Source organism: Macrosteles quadrilineatus, unplaced genomic scaffold (assembly GCF_028750875.1).
Source record: "Macrosteles quadrilineatus isolate MER2022 unplaced genomic scaffold, UCM_ALF_1.0 Scaffold_10__1_contigs__length_6754688, whole genome shotgun sequence".
Classification (NCBI taxonomy): Eukaryota; Metazoa; Arthropoda; class Insecta; order Hemiptera; family Cicadellidae; genus Macrosteles; species Macrosteles quadrilineatus.
The window spans coordinates 5,790,052-5,814,936 of record NW_026542603.1 but is presented as its reverse complement, the minus strand read 5'-3'; the positions used below and the strand labels follow the sequence as shown (position 1 = coordinate 5,814,936).

Below are 24,885 nucleotides of genomic sequence, written 5' to 3'. Positions count from 1 at the left end.
CAAAATCTCCTCAAACCTAAAGCCCAACAAAGCGATAAAAACCTGAGTGAAAAGTCGGGAGTGTACAAGATAACATGCAATGACTGTAATAATTTCTATATTGGACAGACTGGCAGACCATTTATTAAGAGATTTAAAGAACACCTTCCCAAAAATAGTCTAACACAACAATCCAATTTTGCCGAGCACCTAGTCAATAGTAATCACAGTTATTCCAGCTTGAATGAGAATTTAAAACCTTTACACGTTTGTAGAAAAAGTCGATTAATGACATCATTAGAGCAATATGAAATTTACAAAGCCTCAAAAACCACCCCCCACAACCTTCTGAATGATAAAAGTACACTACAATCCAACATATTATTCGAAGCATTGTTAAAGTTGAATGAAACGCCACCTGTAGCTACAAAGGACAGAGACAGGACAAAGGTCAACTCTGCAAGTAAAGTCTGACTCCAGTCGAGACTCGACACACGACCGACGCGCGTCCATTTTATGTCCGCAGTAAAAGTAAAAAGTAGGCCTACCATGTATTTATGTGTTTCGTCATGTGTAAAATTCGTGTACGTGTTTTCAAAACTTTAAGACGCACCTAATGGGGAAGATCAAGCTCTTATATTAAGGACTGATGATGGCGATTTAACGTCGCCGAAATGCATATCCTGCAATAAGATTCTACAGGATCGACCGGCGGACACAGGTAATTTAACCTTTTATTGGTTGTCAACCGATCCGGAACAACAACAAACAACATAAAATGAAGTTGCTAGACAACATAATTCTACCAATAAGCTAAGCTTTTCTAATAAAAAAATTTTGATTTTGTAAAGTGGTGTGTTTGTTGTTTTTAAGTTTGAAAGAATACTGTGATGAATATCGAATGTATAGTTGTTACAACAGTAAGCCTAACATCTAGAACATCAGGATTTATTAATGAACATATTATTATCATTTGCATTATATTGTCTGCATTACAGTTGGATTGTTTTTGACCACTATCTTTTGCCCTAGGGATCAGTAAGTCGGTTAGTTTAAGGCCTTCATTTCCTACCAACCTTCGCTCCAGTAAAGTCCATGAAATTCAACATTGACAACCTTAGATTGGAAACCTGCAACAACAAACATTGTAAATATTGCATCATCCCTCTGGGGTTCAACATGGATAACATAGGTTAATAATTTAAATGAATTTGTGTGCATATAAGATACTGTGGTTCTTCACTACCTTGTCCAATGTGAACTTGTAGATGTGGCTTGTTCTTGATATAAATCAGTTTATACAAACTTAAACCCCCTTCAACAGGGCCCATTTATTAAAGCGGCCCTGAGCCTTCCACAACATTAAGCGTGATGGCATTCCATGGGCGCAAGCTGCAATCCACCTACTTGAAATCATCCAGCCAGCCGCTTGGGTTCGATACACCAAGCATGCCATTGTAGCCTGGGGTTCTTGGTCGCCCTCCTGACATCACAGCTACAGGCTGAGGCTCATACGCCTCTCATCCTAGTAGGCTGGTATGGGGCCAGCCTGGCTGTCGTTGCCATCTAGGTCTTACGTGACCTCTTTTCGTAGCTACTACAGTCATGACTTGCACTCCCAATTTATTGGTAGCCGCTGTCGTTTCACACACAGATCCCTGTCGGTGCTGTCGTCTGACCCCCGTCACTGCCCCTTCCACTGCATGAGCCGTATTGGAGGTTCACACGCATTAATTATTGCTCCACCAATGAACTACAGTATCACGATTGCTCGGCACTAAGAAACGAACCGCAATGAGTTTTATGAGAACTCCGACAGCGAGTTTGAGTTCAAGTTGTCGGTTTATATTACTCACACCGCAATACCGTCTTTGGTACGGATTTTCAGCCTAAGGATCTTCGTGTTTATCAAGTGTAGAAAATATCATCCAAGTCCTAAGACCCATAGCTAAGCCCTAGCTTTCGAACGCATGTGCTGGTGACCCAAAACGATATAAAACTCTGTTAAGATTTATTTCACAAAAATACAGTATAAATAACTCACATTCTACACTTGGTTTTTACCAAACGTAGCAGTTTAGCATGCCTATGTTTTAACCGGCGATGGTTGAAACATATGCTAGACTTCTAACCTCTAACCTCAGCTAGGGGTTTGCTTATGGTTACGCCAGGCTATTGCAAGACTAGCTTACCCCCTCAAACAGGCACGTTAAAACTTACCAAGACTAGATTAACAGATTTGCATAGGTACTTTAAACATAAAAATTTCTGAAACGAAATTCTCTAAAACCTTCGAAGTTTTACAGTATTACTCATAACTGTGGTACAAAGTCTTCACACAGTAGATCCGTACATTAGATTTACGTGAAATATACTTCTGTACAACATATATTCAGAAAGTTAAATTTACCTAAGTAATTATCGTTACTTTCACTAGTCGTACCACTCGTGTTTATTTTTAACACAATGTCTACACCTTTACGTAGTTTCATTACAACTTAACCGTAATTTGCTGCATAAATTCTTACCAGCTTCCACTCCAGCTCATTGCTCATCAACTCCTCGTCAAATATGAAGACTGTCTTCTCCTGTGCGGTTTTCATTTCTTCAGTTATTTTCTGTTTTTGGTTTAGTCTGACTAGGCTGTACGAACGGTCGTTATATTTGGTATGTAAATACACCACTTTCACGACTAAATCGCATGCAAATCTATTAACACTGAAGAGGTATCCATTTGGCCCCTTTACGATTGTCTCAAATGCTGACTTTCCCTCTTCCCAATTTACCTCATAACATTCCATACTGTAATCATTATTCTCAATGTTAACATGCTTCGAAAACAGTTTTCCTTCAGACAAATCCCGGTTTTCTGTAAAATAGTAACACAGTTATGGTATTTGGTGGGATCATATTGGTTTGACATAAGACTGACTTTTAGTGACTTTCCTATAGGGAATAATATATTAATGTAGGTCTCATGGTGAGACTAAGACCTGGGTTTTAATTTTTCGTTTTGATGTCCCAGAAGCCAAAAACGCTATCCTTTCAATTGCATATGAATATATATGCTTTATTGTTGGGGGAGGTTATAGAGAAAAATAGTTTTTTTACGATTTTTAACCATAAAACATAAACTTTGGAATTGCATTCCAAAATATTTTGTTGCGCGTACAAAAAAATAATTTGGTAAACTGAAGCATTGTTGTAGAACAATAAATTAATGATCCTACAAAACTATAAATTAGAAAATCCTATGTTAGCCTACTCTCATAGGAAATAAAAAATCTGTTATAGTTTGATTGTTTAGGTTGTTTTGTTTATTTGATATCATATATATACATATATGCCGTCATCACTGTACGCGATTCACTTACTTGTGATATCACAGACGAAATGAAATTCAGGAATGAAAAAATATAGGGTTTAATTTAAAACACAAAAATGAGGTTGTGTTCTTTACCAATTCAAACAACAAACTAAACATGTTTACATTATTCATAAAACAACTAAAACACATGCAAATAGCTTATGAAAACAAAACAGACTTAAGCAATAAGTAAAACCAGTTTCTCAGCAAAAAGTGATTTTAAATATATATTGAAGTTTTAACCAATGACTTATAATAGTCATATAACGGCACATATTAAAACGTGACAGGGTTTTTTTTATTTCACGATTCTGAATCAACCACTAGACGGATTTTTAAGGTTTTTGTGTTAAAATAAAGATAATTTTGAGTACTAGGGAATGTTGAAGCCAACATTTTAGTTTAGGGTTTCAGTTTTTTAGAAAATAAGTTTACATTTTTAAAAAGTCTAGCAGCCGACGCCAACATTATAGTTTGGCTTTTTGTACTGTATAAAACTATTTGCTTAACGTAACAGCTGTAAACATGTTTGTGACACAAATTCAGCATTTGGATAGAAATGAAAGACATACGTAGGATTGACTTATTTATACTATGTGTAATGCTTTAATAATACGTTCATTTATTCGGTAAGGGGATGACAGATTATTCTAAAATACATCGTAAATATTTTATAATCTAATATTTTTTTTAGAGCAGTCTTTAAACTCTTGGGTTTGTTATAGTGCAATATAATTTGTTTGAACTAACAGCTGGATGGATATAAAAATATTCTATGGAACTAGGAGGTTATTTAATTTAGTCATTGATTATAGGAAATAAGTAAGATTAGTAGGGATTAGGTAGACAGTAGAGATAAGGAAACCCTTTGCCGTATACAAATCGAGGCTCTGCCCACGACTCTTCAAAGAAAAGCCTATGCAAATTATTTTCGAGATTTATTCTGAGATAAACAAATGGATGACAGAGTTATACGATTTTATCATTGACCTAGGATACTGCAAGTAGGCCTATAATAACTATCCTTTTGTCAAATCCAAAACGTTGGCGTGTGTTTATGTGTGGCTACGTTTGGGTGCGCTGATGTACGCATAATGTCGATTTTATTTTTTAACTAATTATCTTATAGTTTGGATAAAGAAATGTGGGAAATGTACATAGATTCAATGAGGGTGGGTAATTATCACAGATATTAAAACGGATAATAGTATGGATAGTAAACATAGAAAAATTACGTCACTAGCTTACTTGCGTGTGTACTTTTTTCAAATTCCTCTACAAAATATGACAAGAGATTTTTTTTCAAATGAATGTTATTTCAACTGAACATCTCTTTCAAAACAAACTATCTGCTACTTTTTTTTAATTTTCTTCGTTTACTAATTTAATTATCAATAATTAATGCAGTTAAATCGATGCAAAGGATAGGTATGGATGATTTATTTAATAATGTCACAATATGTTGGCATACCAAATCTTTGGTTGGTAATTCAAATGTCAACAGTTGTAGTAGGTCACTAGAAAACTCTCCAACAAGCTGCAGGTTGTCAGTAGATACTGAATTGGATTCATTTCATACCATAATATCCCAGTAGTGTATAGTTCAGAAACTTGGGCACTGACCAAAGAACCGAAAAACCCTATTGCTGGGTTTGAGAAATAGAGTGAAGATAAAATATACGGGCTATTTATAATAATGGAGGTTTAGATACGAATGAACAGAGAGCTAAGAGGAATATTTAAATACCTAGATATGCGTGGAGGAGAGAAGATACATAAAATTTTAAAATCTTACCAATGAGTACCACAAATTAGATGACCCCTTGGAGGACCAAGCAATGAAAGACTTCTCCAGACTGGGATCAAACATTAGCACAGGCAAGGGATAGAAGATAATGGGAGGCCAAAATCCTCTTAAGGTTTCAGTGTCCATAGGTAAAATAAGGTAGGCCTACAGTTAGTGATAATATGCAATTAAAGGTGGTATGTAGCTGTACTTTAAACCAGTGTGTGTGAATCGACCGCAAATCTCACTTCAAGGTTATTAAATCGACACAATTGTAGTTTTTACTGTAAAATTATCGGATTTAAATGCATATCGTATATGCCTATAATCAGACGAAAGAATTAGATGGTCACGTCGTATTAACAAGACATTTCCTATATTAAGTCTGCCAGAATTTTTCTTTATGCGTGTAAACTAGCAGTTCCAATTGACTACTTGATTCCCGTACGTAGGACGGGCTAACAGCTAGTTAAGATAATAACTTTTCAATGAAAACATACTTTAGTATTACCTTTACTGTGGTGGTAAACCTAACCTCATTAAAATTTATTTGATTTAAAAAGGAAAAATCTTACATTTATAGGTGAATATTCTAAAAAATATATAATCAAGTAAACATAAATTTTCGTTGTACAAGAAGAAATTTAGAATACTTAAGAAAATACTTTACGTCAGACTGCAGCAAAAACAGCGGTTTTTAATCCATGCGTTTCGGGTCTAAAGTAGCATTTTTAGCCTCTAGGGAGTAAAACGTGTTTTTAGCCCCTAGAGAGTAAAAGTCAGCTGTTGTCAACTCAGTGATAAATTTTGATTGTTAACAACCACATACCGAAAGTATATATGGATTGTTTAATTGATTTTAGCGTGTTGTTGTATTGTTGTATTGTAAATAGTTCGACATGTTGATAGTATACAGTACGTACACTAACACAATTGTAATCGACACGTATGAATCGCTTACAAAACAACTGCTCGTTTCAATAGCGAATTAAATTGAAAACAAGTTAGTAGTTTCGAGAGGTTATCTTTAAATAACAACTGTTGTAGTTTTGTAACATAGTTTGTTCGAATAATTGTGCGATATGACAAAACATACAGTTCATCACATGGGAAAAAAGTGTCTTTCCAAACCTCATTTCCCGACTTCCGCTTCGCCTCGATCGTTAAACTTGAGGTCGGGTCGAAAAGAGTCACTTTACGCCCTAGTGATAAAAATAGTTACACTATTAAATCGAGTATCTCAATTCATATATCTTATAATACGGTAAATAAAGATCAGTATTTATAGTACGTGCTTGCAAAACTTACCAGTTTTGGGGTCCGAGGACACGTCTATTCCATTCTGTAAAACAATTAATTTATTAAGTTAAGAAACTTGTATAATCACGTCCGTATTTTTTATAAGAAATGATTCTCGCTTATCAAACAAACATTCAACATATGTCCGTTATTGCGACAACTCGAGCAAGAATGATCCGATTATGATAAAATGTAGTACAAACGTGAACACCTACGTTTATTCGAACGGGTTTGCGATTGGACAGGGCCTCTTGGGTTTTATGGGGGAAAATTGGTTTTCCCCATTTTTGTCTCTAAAAACATACAATTTCACAATTTATTTCCAAACCATTTTGTAGAACTTAAAAAGAAATAATTTTGTATATTGAAACGTTGTTGTATGCCTAACGGTTACGGAGATAATTTAAAAATCCCCAAGATATTCTTATCGAGAATAACCAAACTGTTGTAGTTTGCTTGTTTATGGATATATTTTAATCAAATTTAGAAGTTCTGTTTATTTCTTACTAAGCTATCAACATATCAATAAAAATTACACCTTTAAAACCTTCTTTGTAGCAGCAAACTCATTAACAATCAATGTCATTTATATAAGAAATGAATATGACAATTTTAATGGAATACTCTTATTTTAGTAAAAGTCCAGCCAGGTATATGGAAATTCGCTTAGTCTGCAGGTTTCCTGCGGCTGGGGTATTTTTTTCATCAGATTGAGTGGTTTTGAACTGAACCCGGGTCGACTTTCAATGAATTCTCCTTATAAAAAACCTGACCTTAAAACAGGACTGGGTTCAAAGAATTTTTATGAATCTAATATCCTCTAAGGTCAACTTTACTGTTGAAAAGGTCACAAATAAAATTGTATGTTTCATTCAGTAAAAAAAAAAATTACTGATGAATTACTACAGTACAGGCTGGGATACTTAAAGCTGGTTTAGATTAGATTCAAATCCATACGGTGCCCACCAATCTGTGTGTGTCAAAAGGTGATGGATAACTGTAAAAATAATTAAAGTACAGATTTTTATTTTTTTGTAAAAAAAAAGAAAACAATTTTCCGCCGTAAACCAGATCAGAGTAACCATAAATAAACCGCTGACCTTTTTCAGAATACCCTCCAAAGAGTAGGCGATGAGTTTATTCACTAATACAGGTGTTATGTTGGATACCTTCTGATGTATGAAAACAAAAGCGTAATGTTTTGTCGAGAAAAGGAGTAAACATTATTTGCTTGCTATAATGGACAATTATAGCCTAATGGACAAGTTATTTATAAATAAAAAACTTACCTGCCACTTCATCTCCCCGCCATAATAGGCAGATTTGGTGTCTACCATGCTAATAATCTCTTTACTTTGACACTCAACACAAACGTCATAACGGCACCAATTTTCCGTTTGAGTAAATTTTTCGTCTTGAGTTATAAAAGTGAAATATGTTTTCCCACCATTTTTCTGAACATAAGTATACATCCTTTTTGTTTTCTCAGACAGATTGTATTCATTGAACGTTTCGGGTGACGAGCAGTCAATAGAGGTTATCGAAACAACGTGCGTCCCATCCACTTTTTGTACACGTGTAGTAAATTTACCATCAGCAATCTTAAAGCAAGTCATCAAGAACGTGCTTTCATTCTCCTTACTATAATTTATTAGTGAGTTGTGTTTTCTTACACCATCTCTGACTTGGTCATCCAAATGTATGTTTTTTTCTGTAAACAATACAAGTATTTAATAGCAGGATTTGGATATGCATGAGTGTATGTACATATTCGAACAAGGAGTTTTTTTTTATTTTAAGTACCATATAATCTATACTATTATATAAAAATTTAATGGTGTCTGTCTGTGTGTTTATTGCTAATAGGCGCATAAACTACTGAATCGACTGGGCTCAAATTTTACAAAAATATAGTTACCATACCAAGGATGGTCATAGGACTATCCACACTTCGGTACTGACCGTGGGCTTTGCCCCTTTAGCTTTAAAAGTTCTGAGGTGAGGATTTCAAAAGTAAATATTGATTGGTCTCCATGGCTGCTATGAGAACATTCAATGTTTAAATTTGTATTTCAATGTAAACAAGACCTGCCAAATTGCTTATTTCACAATTTCAGGCAGCTGATCCGAAAAAATAAATCTCATGTACTAAAAAAACGTTTGCAAAACTTACGACAGCTAGCCTGGCCATACTACTTGACCGAATTACGCGCGGTTGGTACTAAATGCAAGATATTTTCCTGTAGATGTGCAGAATCCCTTTATAAATTAAAATAGGCTCAACAATAAGCACGAAAAATGAATTTGAAATTAAAAAAAAATAACATGGGTCTTATGGGTTGTTATGCTGGTGACAAAATAACTAAACAGAAAATTTAAACAAATTCCAATCACATGTTTTATTTAGAGTGTGGGGGGAAAATGGAGAAGTCTATCGATCACAAATTAATACGATTACATATTTTTACGATTACATATTTTTTGTAGTACATTACATATTTTTTTGCGAGTTTTCAACCACTAGACAGATGATTTCTAATTTACTATATTAACTATTTTACGGAGTCGTTCAAAGAAGGAATTTTCTGTGGCAGTTAGATTAATGTATCCGCCTGCAATACTTAAATGATATGGGAAGGGAGGGAAACAGGTCCACGACGCTAGAAGTGGTAGAGGAAGTCGTAAAGGCAAGCAGTGCGGTGTGTGGGAACCGTTTGTGGCAGTTGGATTAACGTATCTGCAATACTTAAATGCTATGGGAAGGGAGGGGAAACAGGTCCACGAAGTAGGAAGCGGTGAAAGAAGTAGTAAAGGCGAGCAGTGCAGAGTGTGGGAACCGTTTGTGGAAGTTGAATTAATGTACTTAAATGCTATGGGAAGGGAGGGTAACAGGTCCACGAAGTAGGAAGTGGTGATGGAAGTAGTAAAGGCGAGCAGTGTGGAGTGTGGGAACCGTTTGTGGAAGTTAAATAATGTATCTGCAATACTATGTATAAGACTACACTGTCAGAGTAATCTAATGACTTTCCCCGAGCAAAGCTTGGTACCCAGGTATTTACTAGAATACAATGCCGTAAATTTGAGCTCATAATAACAGATGGGTAAAAAGTGGCAGATTCAAGAAATATTTGAACGGTTGCCATTTTGACTCGGTTGTCCGTTTGAGTTTGGGTTTACGGCAATGTATATTACTTAATAAAATCTTGGATTTTATACCAAACTCGACCTATGCTCATGCTATTCAAGCATGTATTACAGTAGCATGTACAGTATTAAAACTTTACGGATAGGTTGAAAATAATCTTATATATTAAAAAAACGTATGCAAAACATATGACAAATAGACTGATCATATTACTGGACCGAATTACTCGCGGGTTGTACCAAAAGAAAGGTTATTGGTCCTACATGTGCGTGTTTTATTTGTATTTTGAAAATTTTTATGTTAGTTGGGTCAGAAATGGAAATTAATCTTTTGTTATGGAGATTTAACATGGGACCAAAATTTTAAGCTTACAACAGCCACCCTGACCATACTACTGGACCGATTTAAACGAATGTATTGTTGTTGTCTATGGAAATTGCCAGAGGTGCTGTGTTTTCTTTGTTTCTGCTATGGAATTCGATCATTTGAGTTTTGGAACTGTTTACAAACCAATGTAATATTGAGCTGATTTGACCAATTGATTTCGTCTTGAGGACGCGCACGCATGCTGCAGACAATGACAATGAGGTATCTATCATCAGCAAACAAGCACCGAGCCAGGGGAGGATCCATCAATGAATGGCATCGACTGTACTTCTATTTTATGTGAAGCCAAATTGATTTGGGGGAAGAATATTGTGTTTATCAATAAAAGTTATAAGTATAAAAAGAAAAATATTATTTACTGTTTTACATAAGCTGTCTCCATATGCATTTCAATAGTCTTGGCTTATTGCCGTTCGGCTTGGTTATTAACAATTTGCTAGTGTAAATCTTCCTCGAAATCGAGGAATCGCAAAGAAGTAAAGGAGTTATTTAAAAATAAATAACTTATTTAAGAACAAATATAAGTCATAAATTCCGATGAGTTTAAAAAAGTCAACTCAAAGAATACGTAACTTATGATAATACTCACAATGTACTTAACAGTTCAATATAATCAACATTTCTTGTCAATATTTTATCATTTTTCAAAAGCTGATCTGGCTTTTAGTGTATTGTAAAAATTTTTCGGACCACTTATAGCCGCAATATGTTGTCCATGTTGGTATTTGTCAATGATAATGTAGTCTGCATAGTATATGATAGTATCACCCATTGTCGCCAGTACGTTTACAAATTTCAGTCTTTATTTTAATAGCACCAAATAACCATTAACTACTTATTTTCTGCATTTAAGCTCTCTGTCACAATTTTACAATTAACATATGTTCTTCTTCTCACTTTTAATTTCTGACAACAGCTGGAGTTTCATAACAATATTTGTTTCCCTTGTTAATCTTATGGAGAAATATGAAACTTTAAAGGGCCCCAGGGCCTCACTCTCTAATTATTTCCCTAAAAAGAAAGTTTCCTGCACAACTTCACGTTACGCTCTTTCCAATGACACCAAAAACATGTCAATCAGTTCAGTAGTTTCGGAGGAGTAATTGTCACAAAAAACCTGCTTGCGTATTAAATAAGTATACTAGCGAACCTGTGCGGCTCAATGCCCCGCAAAATAACATTTGAATTTAGAAAACAAATTTATCGTATCATATATTGACGTCGAAAATTAAATACAGTAATAATGAAGCCTTGGAAGGGAAGCAGTCCATCCATTTCCTAGCTGTATGTGTATTATATCAAGGCCACACTAAAAAAATAGTTTTTTTTAGTGTGGCCTTGATTATATTTAGTTAATTAATAAGTGTTCAAGTTCAAGTATGTTATAGGCAGCGAGCAAGGTTGTAGGGTAGTTATTTTTTAAAGATTTTTAAAACACATTTAACAAAACATTTTACCATATCAAACCAATAGGCCTATGTAGCATATTTTGAGGGTCATAAAAATGCTGCTTGAAGAAAACACACTTTTAAAAATAAACAATAAAAAAACAATATTTTTATCACAAAAGCACTTCCATGAATACTACGATTTTAGCCTTAAAGTTACCTTCAGGAAGATAACCCTGGTCAGAGTTTTCCGTAACGAATATGCGTGTCCTATTAAAAGATGTAGCCTTAACTAGGTGGCGTTCGCCGAGGCATCCAGAAAATTGAGCGGAGTCATCAAGGGTTCATATTATATTGTTTTTGTCATACTGCAGTAAAAACAGTCGTTTTTAAATAATTTTTAAGCTTAAAAATTTTAATTTAAAATTTTTTAATTTTTTTGCATTGCGGCTCTAAAGTATCATTTTTACTCTTTAGTGAGGAAAAATCGTTTTTAACCTCTATGGAGTAAAAATCAGCTGTTGTCAAATCAGTTGTAAATATCTATTGAAAGTGATTGCATGTATCGAAATATGTATCGATTCGTGCTTCGTAATCATTTTAACCTACAGTCTACAGTCTCTTCCAATAGCATTTCAGCATTGCAGATACATTAATCGAACTGCCACAAACGGTTTCCAGTTCCCGCACTCCACACTGCTCACCTTACTACTTCCTTCACCTCTTCTTACGTCGCGGACCTGCTTCCCTCTCTTCCCATAGAATTTTAAGATTGTAGATACCTTAATCTAATCGTCATAAACAGTTCCCAGACTCCAGACAGCTTGCCTTGACTACTTCCTTCACCACTTCCTACGTCTCAGACCTGTTTCCCTCCCTTCCTTTAGCATTATTGGATTGCAAATACCTTAATCTACTGGTCATAAACGGATACCACACTCCTTACAGCTCGCCTTTACTACTTCCTTCACCACTTCCAACGTCACGGACCTGTTTCCCTCCCTTTCATTGGCATTTTAGGATTGCAGATACCTTAATCTAATCGTCATAAACTGTTCCCACACTCCGAACAACTCGCCTTTACTACTTCCTTCTCCACTTCCTACGTCACTGACCTGTTTCCCTCCATTTCCATAGCATTATTGGATTGCAAATACCCTAATCTATTGGTCATAAACAGTTTCCACACTCCGGACAGGTCGCTTTGACTACTTCCTTCACTACTTCCTACGTCACTGACCTGTTTCCCTCCCTTTCCAATAGCATTTTTGGATTGTAGATACCTTAATCTAATCGTCATAAACAGTTTCCACACTCCGGACAGGTCGCTTTGACTACTTCCTTCACCACTTCCTACGTCACCGACCTGTTTCCCTCCCTTTCCAATAGCATTTTTGGATTGTAGATACCTTAATCTAATCGTCATAAACGGTTTCCTCACTCCAGACAGGTCGCTTTGACTACTTCCTTCACTACTTCCTACGTCGCGGACCTGTTTTCCTCCCTTCCAATAAAATTTTAGGATTGCAAATACCTTAATCTTATGGCCATAAACATATCCCATACCCCGAACAGCTCGCCTTTACTACTTCCTTCACCACTTCCTACGTCGTACCTGTTTCCTTCCCTTCCAATAGCATTTTAGGATTGCAGATACCTTAATCTAATAGTCATAAACAGTTCCCACACTACAGCTCGCCTTGACTACTTCCTTCACCACTTCCTACGTCAACGACCTGTTTTCCTCCCTCCCCATAGAATTTTAGGAATGCAGATACCTTAATCTAATCGTCATAAAGAGTTTCCACACTCCGGACAGCTCGCCTTGACTACTTCCTTCACCACTTTCTACGTCGCGTACCTGTTTCCTTCCCTTCCAATAGCATTTTAGGATTGCAGATACCTTAATCTAATAGTCATAAACAGTTCCCACACTCCGGACAGCTCGCCTTGACTACTTCCTTCACCACTTCTTACGTCGCGGACCCGTTTTCCTCCCTTCCCAAAGAATTTTAGGAATGCAGATACCTAAATCTAATCGTCATAAACAGTTTCCACACTCCAGACTGCTCACCTTTTCTACTTCCTTCGCCACTTCCTACGTCACGGACCTCAAGCTAGTGTCGTCATTTGATTATATTTTTAATCCATACCGTTTCTGTTCTAATATCTGTGGAATAATCCTAACAGCTATTTCTTTATCTACTGCATTTAAAAGTCAACAGCTGATCATAGGCCTATGTCTTTGTTTATGTGTCAAATACTGCTTCCATCAGGATTACATTGAAACTTTGAGACCCAGTGGGGCGGATTCCTGTGAGACTTTTTTAACGCCATATAGATGTTGGCACTCACCGATATGGTCTTTATCACCATGCAAAATTTGAAAACGATTGATTCAGCCATCTAGGAGGAGTTTGCGTATTACGAAATGCATAAGAGCCGACGTATAAGAGCTTCGCTCGCTCCGCTCAATTAAAACAACGTATAATATAATTGCTCATGAAATGAGTTTTAATAATTAATTATTCTATATTGGCGACGAGAAAATGCCTACGAAAACAGACCAGTCTCAGTATAAGAGAGTAATTGACTGTAGTAACATGTCTTGCATACAAGATAGAATGAGCAGATTTTCATTTAAAGAGTATAATAGTGAACAATTGTGGGAAGACTACATAACTCGTTTTGAGTTGACCTGCAGAGTTAAGGGACTAGGTGGTGCTAACACAGAAGAACAAGCGGTTCGGCGAGATCTTCTATTGGCAAATATCGGAGAGGAGCACCTCTGGGCACTGTCGGACCAGATGTATCCAAGCCTGGGAGGAGTGCACCTACGACGAAGTCAAAGAGGAAGCCAACCCGTTGTTCAAACCTACAAGGACCCTTTTTGAAACAAGGTTTGAGTTTGAAAGAGTAATAAGAAAAGATGGTGAGACATTTATTTTGTTTGATAACAGATTGAAGCCTTTAGCTAGAAGTTGTAAATATGGAGATAGCTTAGATGAACGAGTACGAGATAGGTTTGCAGTAGGAAGCAACTGTCCAGAATTTGAGGTCGAAGTCAAACAAAGATGGCCCGAGGGAGTTAATAACCGAGGTGAGCGTGTTAAGTCAACAGTACTGTAATACTAGAGTTAGCTCAATCTATGGAACGCGCAAGAGAAGAAGTTTACAAACATTCATGTAAAAATGAGATTTTCAAACTAAGTGACAGTAAGGAAAAGAGGAAACCAGAGGTACAGAAATATACTGGTTTCAATAGGTGTTATAGATGTGGGTTTACACATGACCCTAGTGAAGATAGGTGTCCTGCTGTGTGCAAGAAATGTTCAAAGAGAGGCCACTTCGCAAGAATGTGCAAATATAAAAATAATTTTTTCAAGAGAACAGACGGTAATTTGATAAAAGTATATGATTATTGTGATAAAACTTACGATGATGAGTGTAGTTCTGATAATTGATGTTAGTGGAACGCAAATTATGTCAGTCAAGAGTAAGGTTCCCAGAGCTACAATAGATGTAGAATTGAACGGGTATAACGTTAGAATGGAGTTTGATTCCGGGGCTCGGGTAAGTGCTATAAGTTTGTCTTTTTGGGATAAGATGAATTCAAGTGGCGAATCTCTCAAAAAGACGTCTGATGTCATCACTGGCTATGGGAAAAATAAACTAGAAGTCATGGGTAAGGCTTTTGTGGACGTTACTTTACGTAATCGTACTAAGCGATTGCCAGTTATTGCATTACTAGAAGATGATGTTTCATTACTTAGGTTGCCGTGGAGTGTAGCTTTCAATCTTAATTTGCCTAGGGAATGAAGAAAGTTATAGAAAAGACTTACAAAAAGAAGTTGAGGCATTAACTCAGGAGTTTCCCGAACTCATTCGTGATGAGCTAGGAACTATATCCGACTCTAATGAAGTTATCCATCTAAATAAAAGAAGTCAGACAACACCGTAAGACAACACCTGTATCTTACGGGGCGCGATGAGTTCTATTCCCCTTAAGGGAGGCAGTGGAGCGAGAATTACAGAGATTAGTACAGGAAGGAGTTTTGGAAGCAGTGGACCCTTCCGAAACACCAATAGAATGGAGTACCCCAACAGTCAACGTAGACAAGGGTGTAGGTAGAGTAAGGATCTGTGGCGATTTTCGTACAACTTTGAATCCAAACATCGTCCCGGAAAGACACCTCTTGCCAACCTTTGATGACTTGACTTCCAAATTAACTGATGGAAAGATATTTTCAGTCATAGATCTTCGAGATGCGTACTTGCAAATTAAAGTACACCCCAAGTCACAAAAGTATCTTACGATAGCAACTCATGTAGGTTGCTTTTGCTACAAAAGGTTGCCTTTCGGGCTTTCTTCGAGTCCGGCAAAATTTCAAAGGTACATGGAAAGTTTACTAAAAGGACTTAATGTCGGAGTTCTACTTGATGATATAATCATTTCTAGCAAGGATAAGACTACCCATATAACCACTCTTAGAGAAGTTTTGAGGCGGCTATAATCAAGTGGAATAAGATCAAAACTGTCAAAATGTAAGTTCTTTCAGAAATCCGTAAAGTATTTAGGTCATACAATAGATGGGAATGGTATTCATCCCTCCGAAGACAAAGTTGAAACCAAAAGACACGCACCAAGGCCAAGAAACGTGAAAGAATAAGAGCTTTTCTAGGGGCGCTAAATTTTTACGAAAGGTATATACCTAATCTTCATGTGATCGCTTCGAACTTGCATAAGCTGACTGGTACGAAGACTAAATGGAAATGGGCTGAGACCGAACAAACTACGTTCGACAAGTTGAAGAATATTCTGTCATTAGAGAAGACATTAGTCCCATACGACATATCAAAGCCGATCATTGTTGAATGTGATGCTTGTGAACAAGGGGTTGGTGTAGTACTGTTACATTTGATGCCGGATGGAACGGAAAGGCCAGTCATGTACGCCTCGAGAACACGTACGGAAAAAAGGTATGCTACAGTTGACAAGGAAGCGATGGCGTTAGTTTTTGCAGTGAAGAAGTATAGACAATACCTCAGTGGGAGCCTTTCATGGTGTGGACTGACCACAAGCCACTTGAAAGAATATTCGAAATGCATCGAGGTCTTACCAAAGTAGTAAACAACCGTTTGGTTCGTTGGGCTTTGTATTTAATGGAGTATGATTTTGAGATCCAGTACATCAAAGGACAGGATAATTGTTTGGCTGATTTTTTGTCTCGGTTTTCACTCAAGACACAATAAGTATTGGATCAAGATGAGAAAGAGATTCGAGCATTGGTTCAAGAGAAAGTTATCCAAATCATGAACTTGTACTGGAGTATAAGAAATACCCAAATATGAAGAAACTTATAGACTACCTGGAACATGGTTGGCCAAAAGATACAGGAAACTTACCACCATCCATGAAACCATATTGGAATAAGAGAGAAGAGCTGACATTAGAAAACGGTATAATCATGCGATTAGGAAGAGTTGTGGTGCCACAGATTTTGAGAGAAAATGTATTGAAAGAACTCCACAAAGGACGTCCTGGAATAGAGGCTATGAGGTCCCTATCAAGGTATTATGTTTGGTGGCATAATCTGAATAAGGATGTTGAGTTGTATGTCCGTATATGCCACCCTTGCCAGAGTAACCGCTCATTTGACACAGAAGTACCTCTATATCCTTGGGAGCGAATTCATCTCGACTTCGCAGGCCCATTCGACAACCGATTCTGGTTAGTAGGAATCGATGCTTACTCAAAATGGGTCGAGATTGAAGTAATGGACCGTACAACAACTGCTGCTCTTGTAAATAGATTAAGGACTTGGTTTTCGAGGTACGGCGTTCCTAAAAAAATTGTATCCGATAGTGGCACCCCCTTTACGTCCAAAAAGTTTAAGACTTTTTGTAAGAACAATAACATATGTCATGTCACATCGGGACCGTATCATCCAAAAAACAATGGTTCAGTAGAGAGGATTATCAGAACGTTCAAGAGTAGATACAGTGCTTGCAAACAAGAAGGTCTCAGTTCATCACTTGCACTTTTACAAGTGTTGCTTGCTTATCGGAACAACCCACAATGCCACAAAAGACCACAGGACAACCACCATCAGTCCTTTTCTATGGTAGAAGAATACCAACAGCTTTGGATATGTGGAGTAGTAACAGCAGAGAGAGAATAGAGAATCAAGTGTGGCGACAGAAGTACTATCACGACTTAAAATCCAAACAAAAGGAGTTTTCTATCAAACAAGAAGTGTGGGTTCAAAATGAAACGAAGAAGGGCTGGAGACCAGTAATTGTATAAGAAAGGACGAGAGGGCACACAGTTTTAGTTGGGGGAGAAATAAAGAGAAAACACGCTGACCAGCTGAGAGCAAGAGAAGGTGCAACTGATCCACCCCAATGGAAAATGCAAATGGAACCTGAAAGTGAGTTTCGGAAACTCAGCCTAAATTGGGTGGGGAGAAATGTAGGATTATTGTTATCAGCTGAGTTATAAAGTTATGAATCATCTGCTATTTGGTTTGTTTACATTATTGATTAGTTTTTGTAAATAAATAGTTTTGATCGAGTTTACTTAAAATGAGTTTTAATAATTAATCTATATAAATAAAATTACAGTTTTGTCTGTACATTGCTTAGAATCATGCAGTTTTTGGTTATTTTTACGTTTCATAGCCTAAGAAAGCCGAAACGAGTCTTATCTCAATTTCTGTCTGTATGTCTGTTTGTCTGTTTGTTTGTCCATTCTGTGACTCCGTCTGTAACGCCAAAATGTCATTTTACGCGGCCTACTCCTAGAAAACTAGAGTAACGATCAAGGTTCTAATCGTTTTTCTGTATTTACTGGATTGGCGAGAGTGTCTTTGGCTATAAAAAACATGGCCTCGCTTCTTTGAAAACAAAATAACGAACCACCAAAAACCCAATTTTGTTCGATTTTTGTCAAATTTTCTCCCAATGTTTACTATTACATTTTATGAAATAACGATCAGCTGTTTGGATTAGTTCTCACTTCTAGCTGTCACTGATATGTTTACATTAAAAGTTGTTTACAAATACCGCAACCATTTCCGATCAAGTTTAGTCAGCACAGCCAAACCAAGTGAGATTAAAAACGTTGTGCCTTACTTAACCGGTTTAATTAATCGCAAGTGCAACGATTGTTCTTGAGTTTTGATAACCGGGGAAAATACCGTGAATCAGTGTTGTATTAGTGCAAGGAAACTTATTTTTTTTTAATCATCGGCACCAATACCGTAGCTTACAAAGGTTTCCATTCATTGACGGCGCTTCAAGGACAGTTGTGTAAAGTGCAAAGTAAAAAATTACAACTGCAGTGGGTGATCGTGGATGTTGCTGCGATCTTGGAAGATCTGTCTGATTTCGCTGTGATCGTACCGTAACGGAGGTTTAACTTAACAGATGTAGGCTAAACTCGCTTTTCCAATGTGTCACTTTTGGTTTCTACTTACTTACATTTCGACAACGATATCGGTACTTTTCCTACTTAGGAAATAAAACAACAAAAGTACAAAACCCCAGATTTGTGCGTTTTTTTGTCACATTTCCTCCGAATGTATGCTAAATATATGTACCTACCGATTATCGTTTAGAGATTACGTAATCTTTTAAATGAGAAACCTTTGTTTGGATAAAGGTGGTTTCTTCAAACTGCCATTAATATGCTAACATTAAAAGCTGCTTACAAATAATGCTATTAATGGGAAATAACTTTGATTTTCGAAAACTAAAAAAAAAAAAAAATTAAAACCAAAGGAGATTAATAACTTCGGTACTGCACCACATCAAGTGAAAGTTTTTTTAGCAAACCATAGTAAGTTTTTAAAGCTTTACGTTGTTAATGTTACATGTTACATGTTTTGTGGCCTGTGTATTTATTTATTTATATATTTGCCAACAGATTAATTAGCACCTATAATACAGTTTGATTAGAAGGACAGTTTGAATTAGTCGTAAATACTACAGTTCTTTTCTCAAATGTAAACGTTGGTTTTTGGTACTGCTACTTTTCCTTTGAACCGGTGGTAGCAGTAAGAATAATTTTTACATAAAAACATATCACTATTTTCATTTTCACTATTTATTTATAAACACTGCACCTTATTGCTTATTAAATTTAATTGATGTATTACTGTATAATTTTTAGCGTTTTCTGTCTGGACTCAAAAATGTTGTGTGGACTTAATTCTGTATTTGTGTGTGTATGTCTGTTAGTAACGCAATTAAGTCCTTATTTTTCGTGGAAAAGACAAGAGCACCATTGTTAATAACAATTTCGACCCGAATAAAGTGGGCAGTAGTGAGGTTGAGGTAGTGTTTTAACTTCTTTTAACCAGTGTGAAAAGTAACTTTAAATTACAGGCCTACCTTAGGGCTATGCCTCATAGACCTATACTGTAAAGCAATTATTTTCATCGTTTGATATAAAATATGGACTAACACGATCGGGTGACATTTAATTGCAAAGCATTCGTTATGGCTTTGAAACTGTCAGATATTGTATTTGAGAAGGTTTATATGTATTCCTAAACAGTTATAGTTTTGCCATCATATCTGGAAAAATGCACACTAAATATGCAAACCAACTCCTGTTCTGAATATAAGGTTTTAACTTACTACTAGATTCCCGTACGTAGAACGGGCAAACAGCTAGTTATTCTATAAATAGCATACGACGAAAATAATTTCAGCAAAACTTATAAGTCATACTCACCTTGGAATTCTTTACAAAATGCAGTGGGTAGCTGAAAAAATAAAAAATAGAGTTTTTACAAGTCATAAGTAGATTCTGTTACTATCGTTAACCGTTTAAGCCGGACTCACCAAAGTCCATTCACAAATGTCGGTGGTTTCAGGGGAAGGTTTCCTGGAAACCCCCACTACTTTTTAGCTTAATCTCTCGTATCATCTGATCAGCTGTCGGTTGTAGTTTCAACGTTGGAGTGGAGGGGATGGAATCGCTGCCCCTCAAACCGTCTACATTTTTTGAATGGAGTACTAAGAGCGTGCTTCGTCAAGTCAATATATAAGCAATACATAAGCAAAGGAGTGTGGTATAAATGACGTAAACTTAGCCCAGTTACGAAATGCCTAATCTTTTACCCACTCTTATAGACTTATAAATTATTTTGCACACACAGGAAATTTTTTACATCACTATACATCCATTCTGCTCACAACTATTTATATAGCCTATGAAATCGCTATTCTAACTATTCCAGTTTGATTTCTCGGCCGTACATCGAAAAACAAGTACAGAAAACACCCATGAAAACAGATTATAAGAGCACATGAAATCTGCTTCGACTGTTAAATAATTTTTCCAATAGAACAATGTACGGAATGTTATGAGCTTTGATACATAACTATGTAATTTACTGTTTAAACGTAAATTACAAGTTTGAAGCATGGATTTTTTACAGCTAGAAAAAAAACTACCTTGACATTATTTAGTAGCTATTGATATCTGTCGGTTATCATACATAGTATTCATTCCATTTTCAAGAGTGAAATTTATAACTTGGTTTTTCAGAGGAGGTATTTTAATATGTAAATAAAATTCCTATACAAATTAAGTATATTTTAACATTTTATTTCTAATCTTTTCAATTATAACAGTACAGATAAATGGAAATCGGAACTAGTCTGAGACATAGTATTCTCATATGGTATTTTTTTTTACCATATGAGAAACATAAATATAAATCTCAACTATACATCCAGGGTGCCCCAAGAAGAGGTTTAAACTTGGATTTTAAATTACCTGCCCAATTTAGCACAATATTTTGAAAGGGTGGTGTGGTGAACATTTTTTTTAATTTGTTTCCCAATTACTACTTTCTTCAGCTATTACCTGATATGTTTACTGTTATGTAGTTTTAAAACCCTTTTATGAAAACTCAATTTCTAGGAATAACTTTTGATGTTACTCAAAAAGTGATGTATACAAAAACCCTGAAATCGTCTGATTTCTTCGGTAACATTACCAAAAGTAATATTCCTCAATCAAACAGCCGTTCAGCATACGTGACGATAATAAGTGACAAATAAGTTATAAAGCTGTAACCCACTAAACGAACCAGGTAACAAGTTAATGTAATTAGTACTAGCAGCCAGCGTCACTCACTTCGTGACTTAAAAATCCGTGATATATTTGAATTAATTTGCTATTTTTTATTGCTCTTTTTTATTGTTCAATATCATATATTTTTACTTGATAGACTAATGATTGACTTATCCCTGACTTGTAATTTTTCAAAGCAAACCCTAAAAACTTTGTAATTAGTTTTTTTCAAATACTAATGAAACATATTACGAAAACACAGAATCTAACTTAAGTCATTTTCTTCTTTACGTTTTATACAAATGACATTAGAATACATTATTTTACTTGAATTCACCAAAACATCACCAACTGTAATGATAGTCCCATTTTCGTATGGATGTAAACAAAATTGTATTATGGCTATCTGTTTTGATATAAACAAATTTAAACTTGAAAAAGTTCAGATGATTGACAACAGAATCCAGCAAAAATTCTGAAATTTTAAAAGCCTATAGGACGAAAAGCTTTCACGAGATATCATCCAAACCCGCAAAAGGCACATCTAGAGGATAAGAACTTAAAATTGATACCCATTATGCCTATAAAAATAAATATTCAGGGGTCGATTTGCTGAATACAAAAATCCAACAAATTCTTTCAATAATATAGATAATTAACTTGCAATATGCGACTATTTTGCTTCTGAATATGTTAGGAAACTATTTTTTGCTAAGAACATGTTTTTATACTTGTTTTAAATCTTTCAGCGCATAAATTGTCAATTCATATTAAATCCACAATTTAAACGTCTTTGTGGGACACCCTGACACTTATTTGGAATCTTCGCCACCACTTGATTCGAGTAATATTTCGTACCATTTTCCATTGATCGCTTTTACTGTAGGAATTTCCCCAATCGTAATATTTCCAGTTTTTCACCTCACAATTTTCACAAGATATCAAAGAGTAGAATGTAGCAGGACATGTGATTTTGACCGTAAAAATAATCAATTTAACGTCGTGTTCATTGTGTTCTTTCACGTTAAAATCACGAAGTGTGCTTAGAGAATCGCATCGAACATTCTGTATGATGCCTAAGGAGGACGTGTCTTCTTTAAGAACTTGCAAATAAAACTGACGCTCCGTTTGATCTTTTTCATTAGGTCTCATAATGGACTTTTCGTAGCATTTTAGTGTAAGCTTTTTAGTGAGGCCACTGTTTGGATCAGGCGTAAATTCATATTCTGCAACCAATTCATGTTCTGGTAGGAGAGTTCCAATATCTCGTTCATTTGTATAATCTGCAAATAAACAAACATTGATTACGTAAATTTCCAAATTATTACTAGAAATTCAATTGAGACTTATTATTAGATATTGCTGTTAGATAGTTCATTTATGAACCTGGTGTATTCTCACAGAAATGCATATTATTTGGTCAATGAAAACATAAATTTTCTTAAGTCTATGATAATGCACAATAAGCTTCGGTTGACGTGCTTGGACCATGATTCCTCCCCTCACAAACAATCAAGTCTATAATAAAAACACACAAAAACATGTATTTGTACCGAAGATGGAGTTATACGAAAGCAATCATTATAATTATTGTAGTGAATGCAGAGAAGTTATAAAGTTAAAGGTTTTGAGGTAGCCTATGTTTTCAGGAGTATAAGAGTGATTTGCACCCTAATGTTTACTGTAGACGCAAAAAGTGCTTGTTTTTCAAACTATACTGAGTTTTACAATTTTAAAACAAAACCAAAACCTATCAAGGCAAGGGGCAATATTGTGGAAAGATACAGTAATGCTTTTGACTGTTTAAACTTACTTAACGTGTAATTACATAATCATTTTTATGCCTTGGTGTATTAGCGAATTTCCCTATAGGGAAGTAGCTATTTTTTATATTGTTCGCTTTTTTAATTATAAAAGCTATTGCCCTAATAAAAATTGGGGTGTACCGGTACATTAATTTTTTTCCATACCCTACAGTCTACAGTTTTAAATGCTCATTTATATATTGTACTCATGTCGTGTTTTGATCTGATGTTCTACGAAACTAGATTTCATAGTTGTTCTATTTACTCATTTTAAAGCGTACACTCATACTTGGGATATAATACACAGTGGTAAATATAACTAAGCGACTATACAGAAACATTTTAGCATTCATTACCGAGGAACAAACACGATTAACTTTCAGCACCTTATTCAAAATTAAATACAGAAAAAAATTAAATAGAACTAACAATTTTAAACAGACTTTTAAAACAGAGGTACGAATCTTATACTAAATATTATACAACAATGATAATAATAATAATGAATGTAGTTATTTAAATAGCAGTGAAATGAAATTCGATTTATTTTCCTTTAGGCATTGTACAAATGCAATGTGCATCGTCAATATATCCAAACACTATACACGACTTAACCTAAGGAAAAAACATGCAAACACAGCACGCAAAATAGGCTTATGCCATAGACAAAAAGAATTCTTTTTGTCTATGCTTATACTCACATTTGGCTAGAATGTCAGATAGCTCGAGAATACTGACTCTTAGAAAAATATACACAATTTGCATCTTAAAATTATTAATTTTTTATTTAATTTTGTATAGGTTAATTTAATTTAAATTTTATTTATTAAAATAATTATTAGTATAATATGCATTTAAATAGTGATGTGCCATGATCTGGCAATGGTTCTAGTCATTTCCTACTTAAATTAGTAAAACCTTTAAATCTTGATATTGAACATTGTGATGCGTTGATATGGTTTTAAAAGCAGTAATATTCTTATATATTTAGGATTATTAGAGTTAAACTTAAATGTAATTCATTTGTAGTTCATTCACTTACGAATTGTAGGACATGTATCATCGCCATCGCGAATCTGAAAAGGTAAAAAGAAACAAACATAAGCTTGCAGAATAAATGAATATTGCTACTCAGTATTCAGTAATATTAATACAATATTCGGTCAAAAGCATGAGAAATGGCAAAGCCCCTGGTTTAGACAATATTGCGGCCGAGATCCTAAAATCTGGCGATGTCGCCACGGACCTACTTCATCCACTACTTTGACAGATTTGGCAAGAGGGGAGAACACCAAAGGAATGGAAGAAGGACATAGTTGTTAAAATACCAAAGAAAGGGGATGTAACAATCTGTAACAATCGGAGAGGTGTTACCCTTTTGTCAGTCCTAAGCAAAATGCTGGTCAGAATAATCCTAAACCGGATAAAAGGATCCATTGAACTGAAACTAAGGAAATAACAGGTAGGTTTTCAGGAAGCAAGAAGTTGTGTGGATTTAATTAGTACTCTCTGAGTCCTACTAGAACAGAGCAAAGAATTTCAAAGTACTCTCTGCCTGGCATTTGTCGATTTCGAGAAGGCCTTTGACGCATTGAAACACCAGGTGCTGTGGCATGTTCTACAAGAATATGGCCCCCTT

At 35.5% G+C, this 24,885-nt stretch overlaps 1 protein-coding gene across 1 annotated transcript in view; it reads right to left on the bottom strand.

Moving 5' to 3' along the window:
* Positions 1 to 942: 942 nt before the first annotated feature.
* Positions 943 to 24,885, bottom strand: part of LOC129004653 (uncharacterized) — a 276,975-nt gene continuing 253,032 nt past the window's right edge. Inside the window, exons 35-41 of the mRNA XM_054433204.1 lie at positions 24,289 to 24,322; positions 22,300 to 22,724; positions 20,092 to 20,122; positions 7,721 to 8,142; positions 6,441 to 6,474; positions 2,508 to 2,848; positions 943 to 1,109 (exon numbers count right to left, since the gene is read on the bottom strand). Of these exons, the coding sequence (XP_054289179.1) occupies positions 1,041 to 1,109; positions 2,508 to 2,848; positions 6,441 to 6,474; positions 7,721 to 8,142; positions 20,092 to 20,122; positions 22,300 to 22,724; positions 24,289 to 24,322 (1,356 nt within the window). The 3' untranslated portion in view covers positions 943 to 1,040. The remainder of the gene's footprint in view (positions 1,110 to 2,507; positions 2,849 to 6,440; positions 6,475 to 7,720; positions 8,143 to 20,091; positions 20,123 to 22,299; positions 22,725 to 24,288; positions 24,323 to 24,885) is intronic.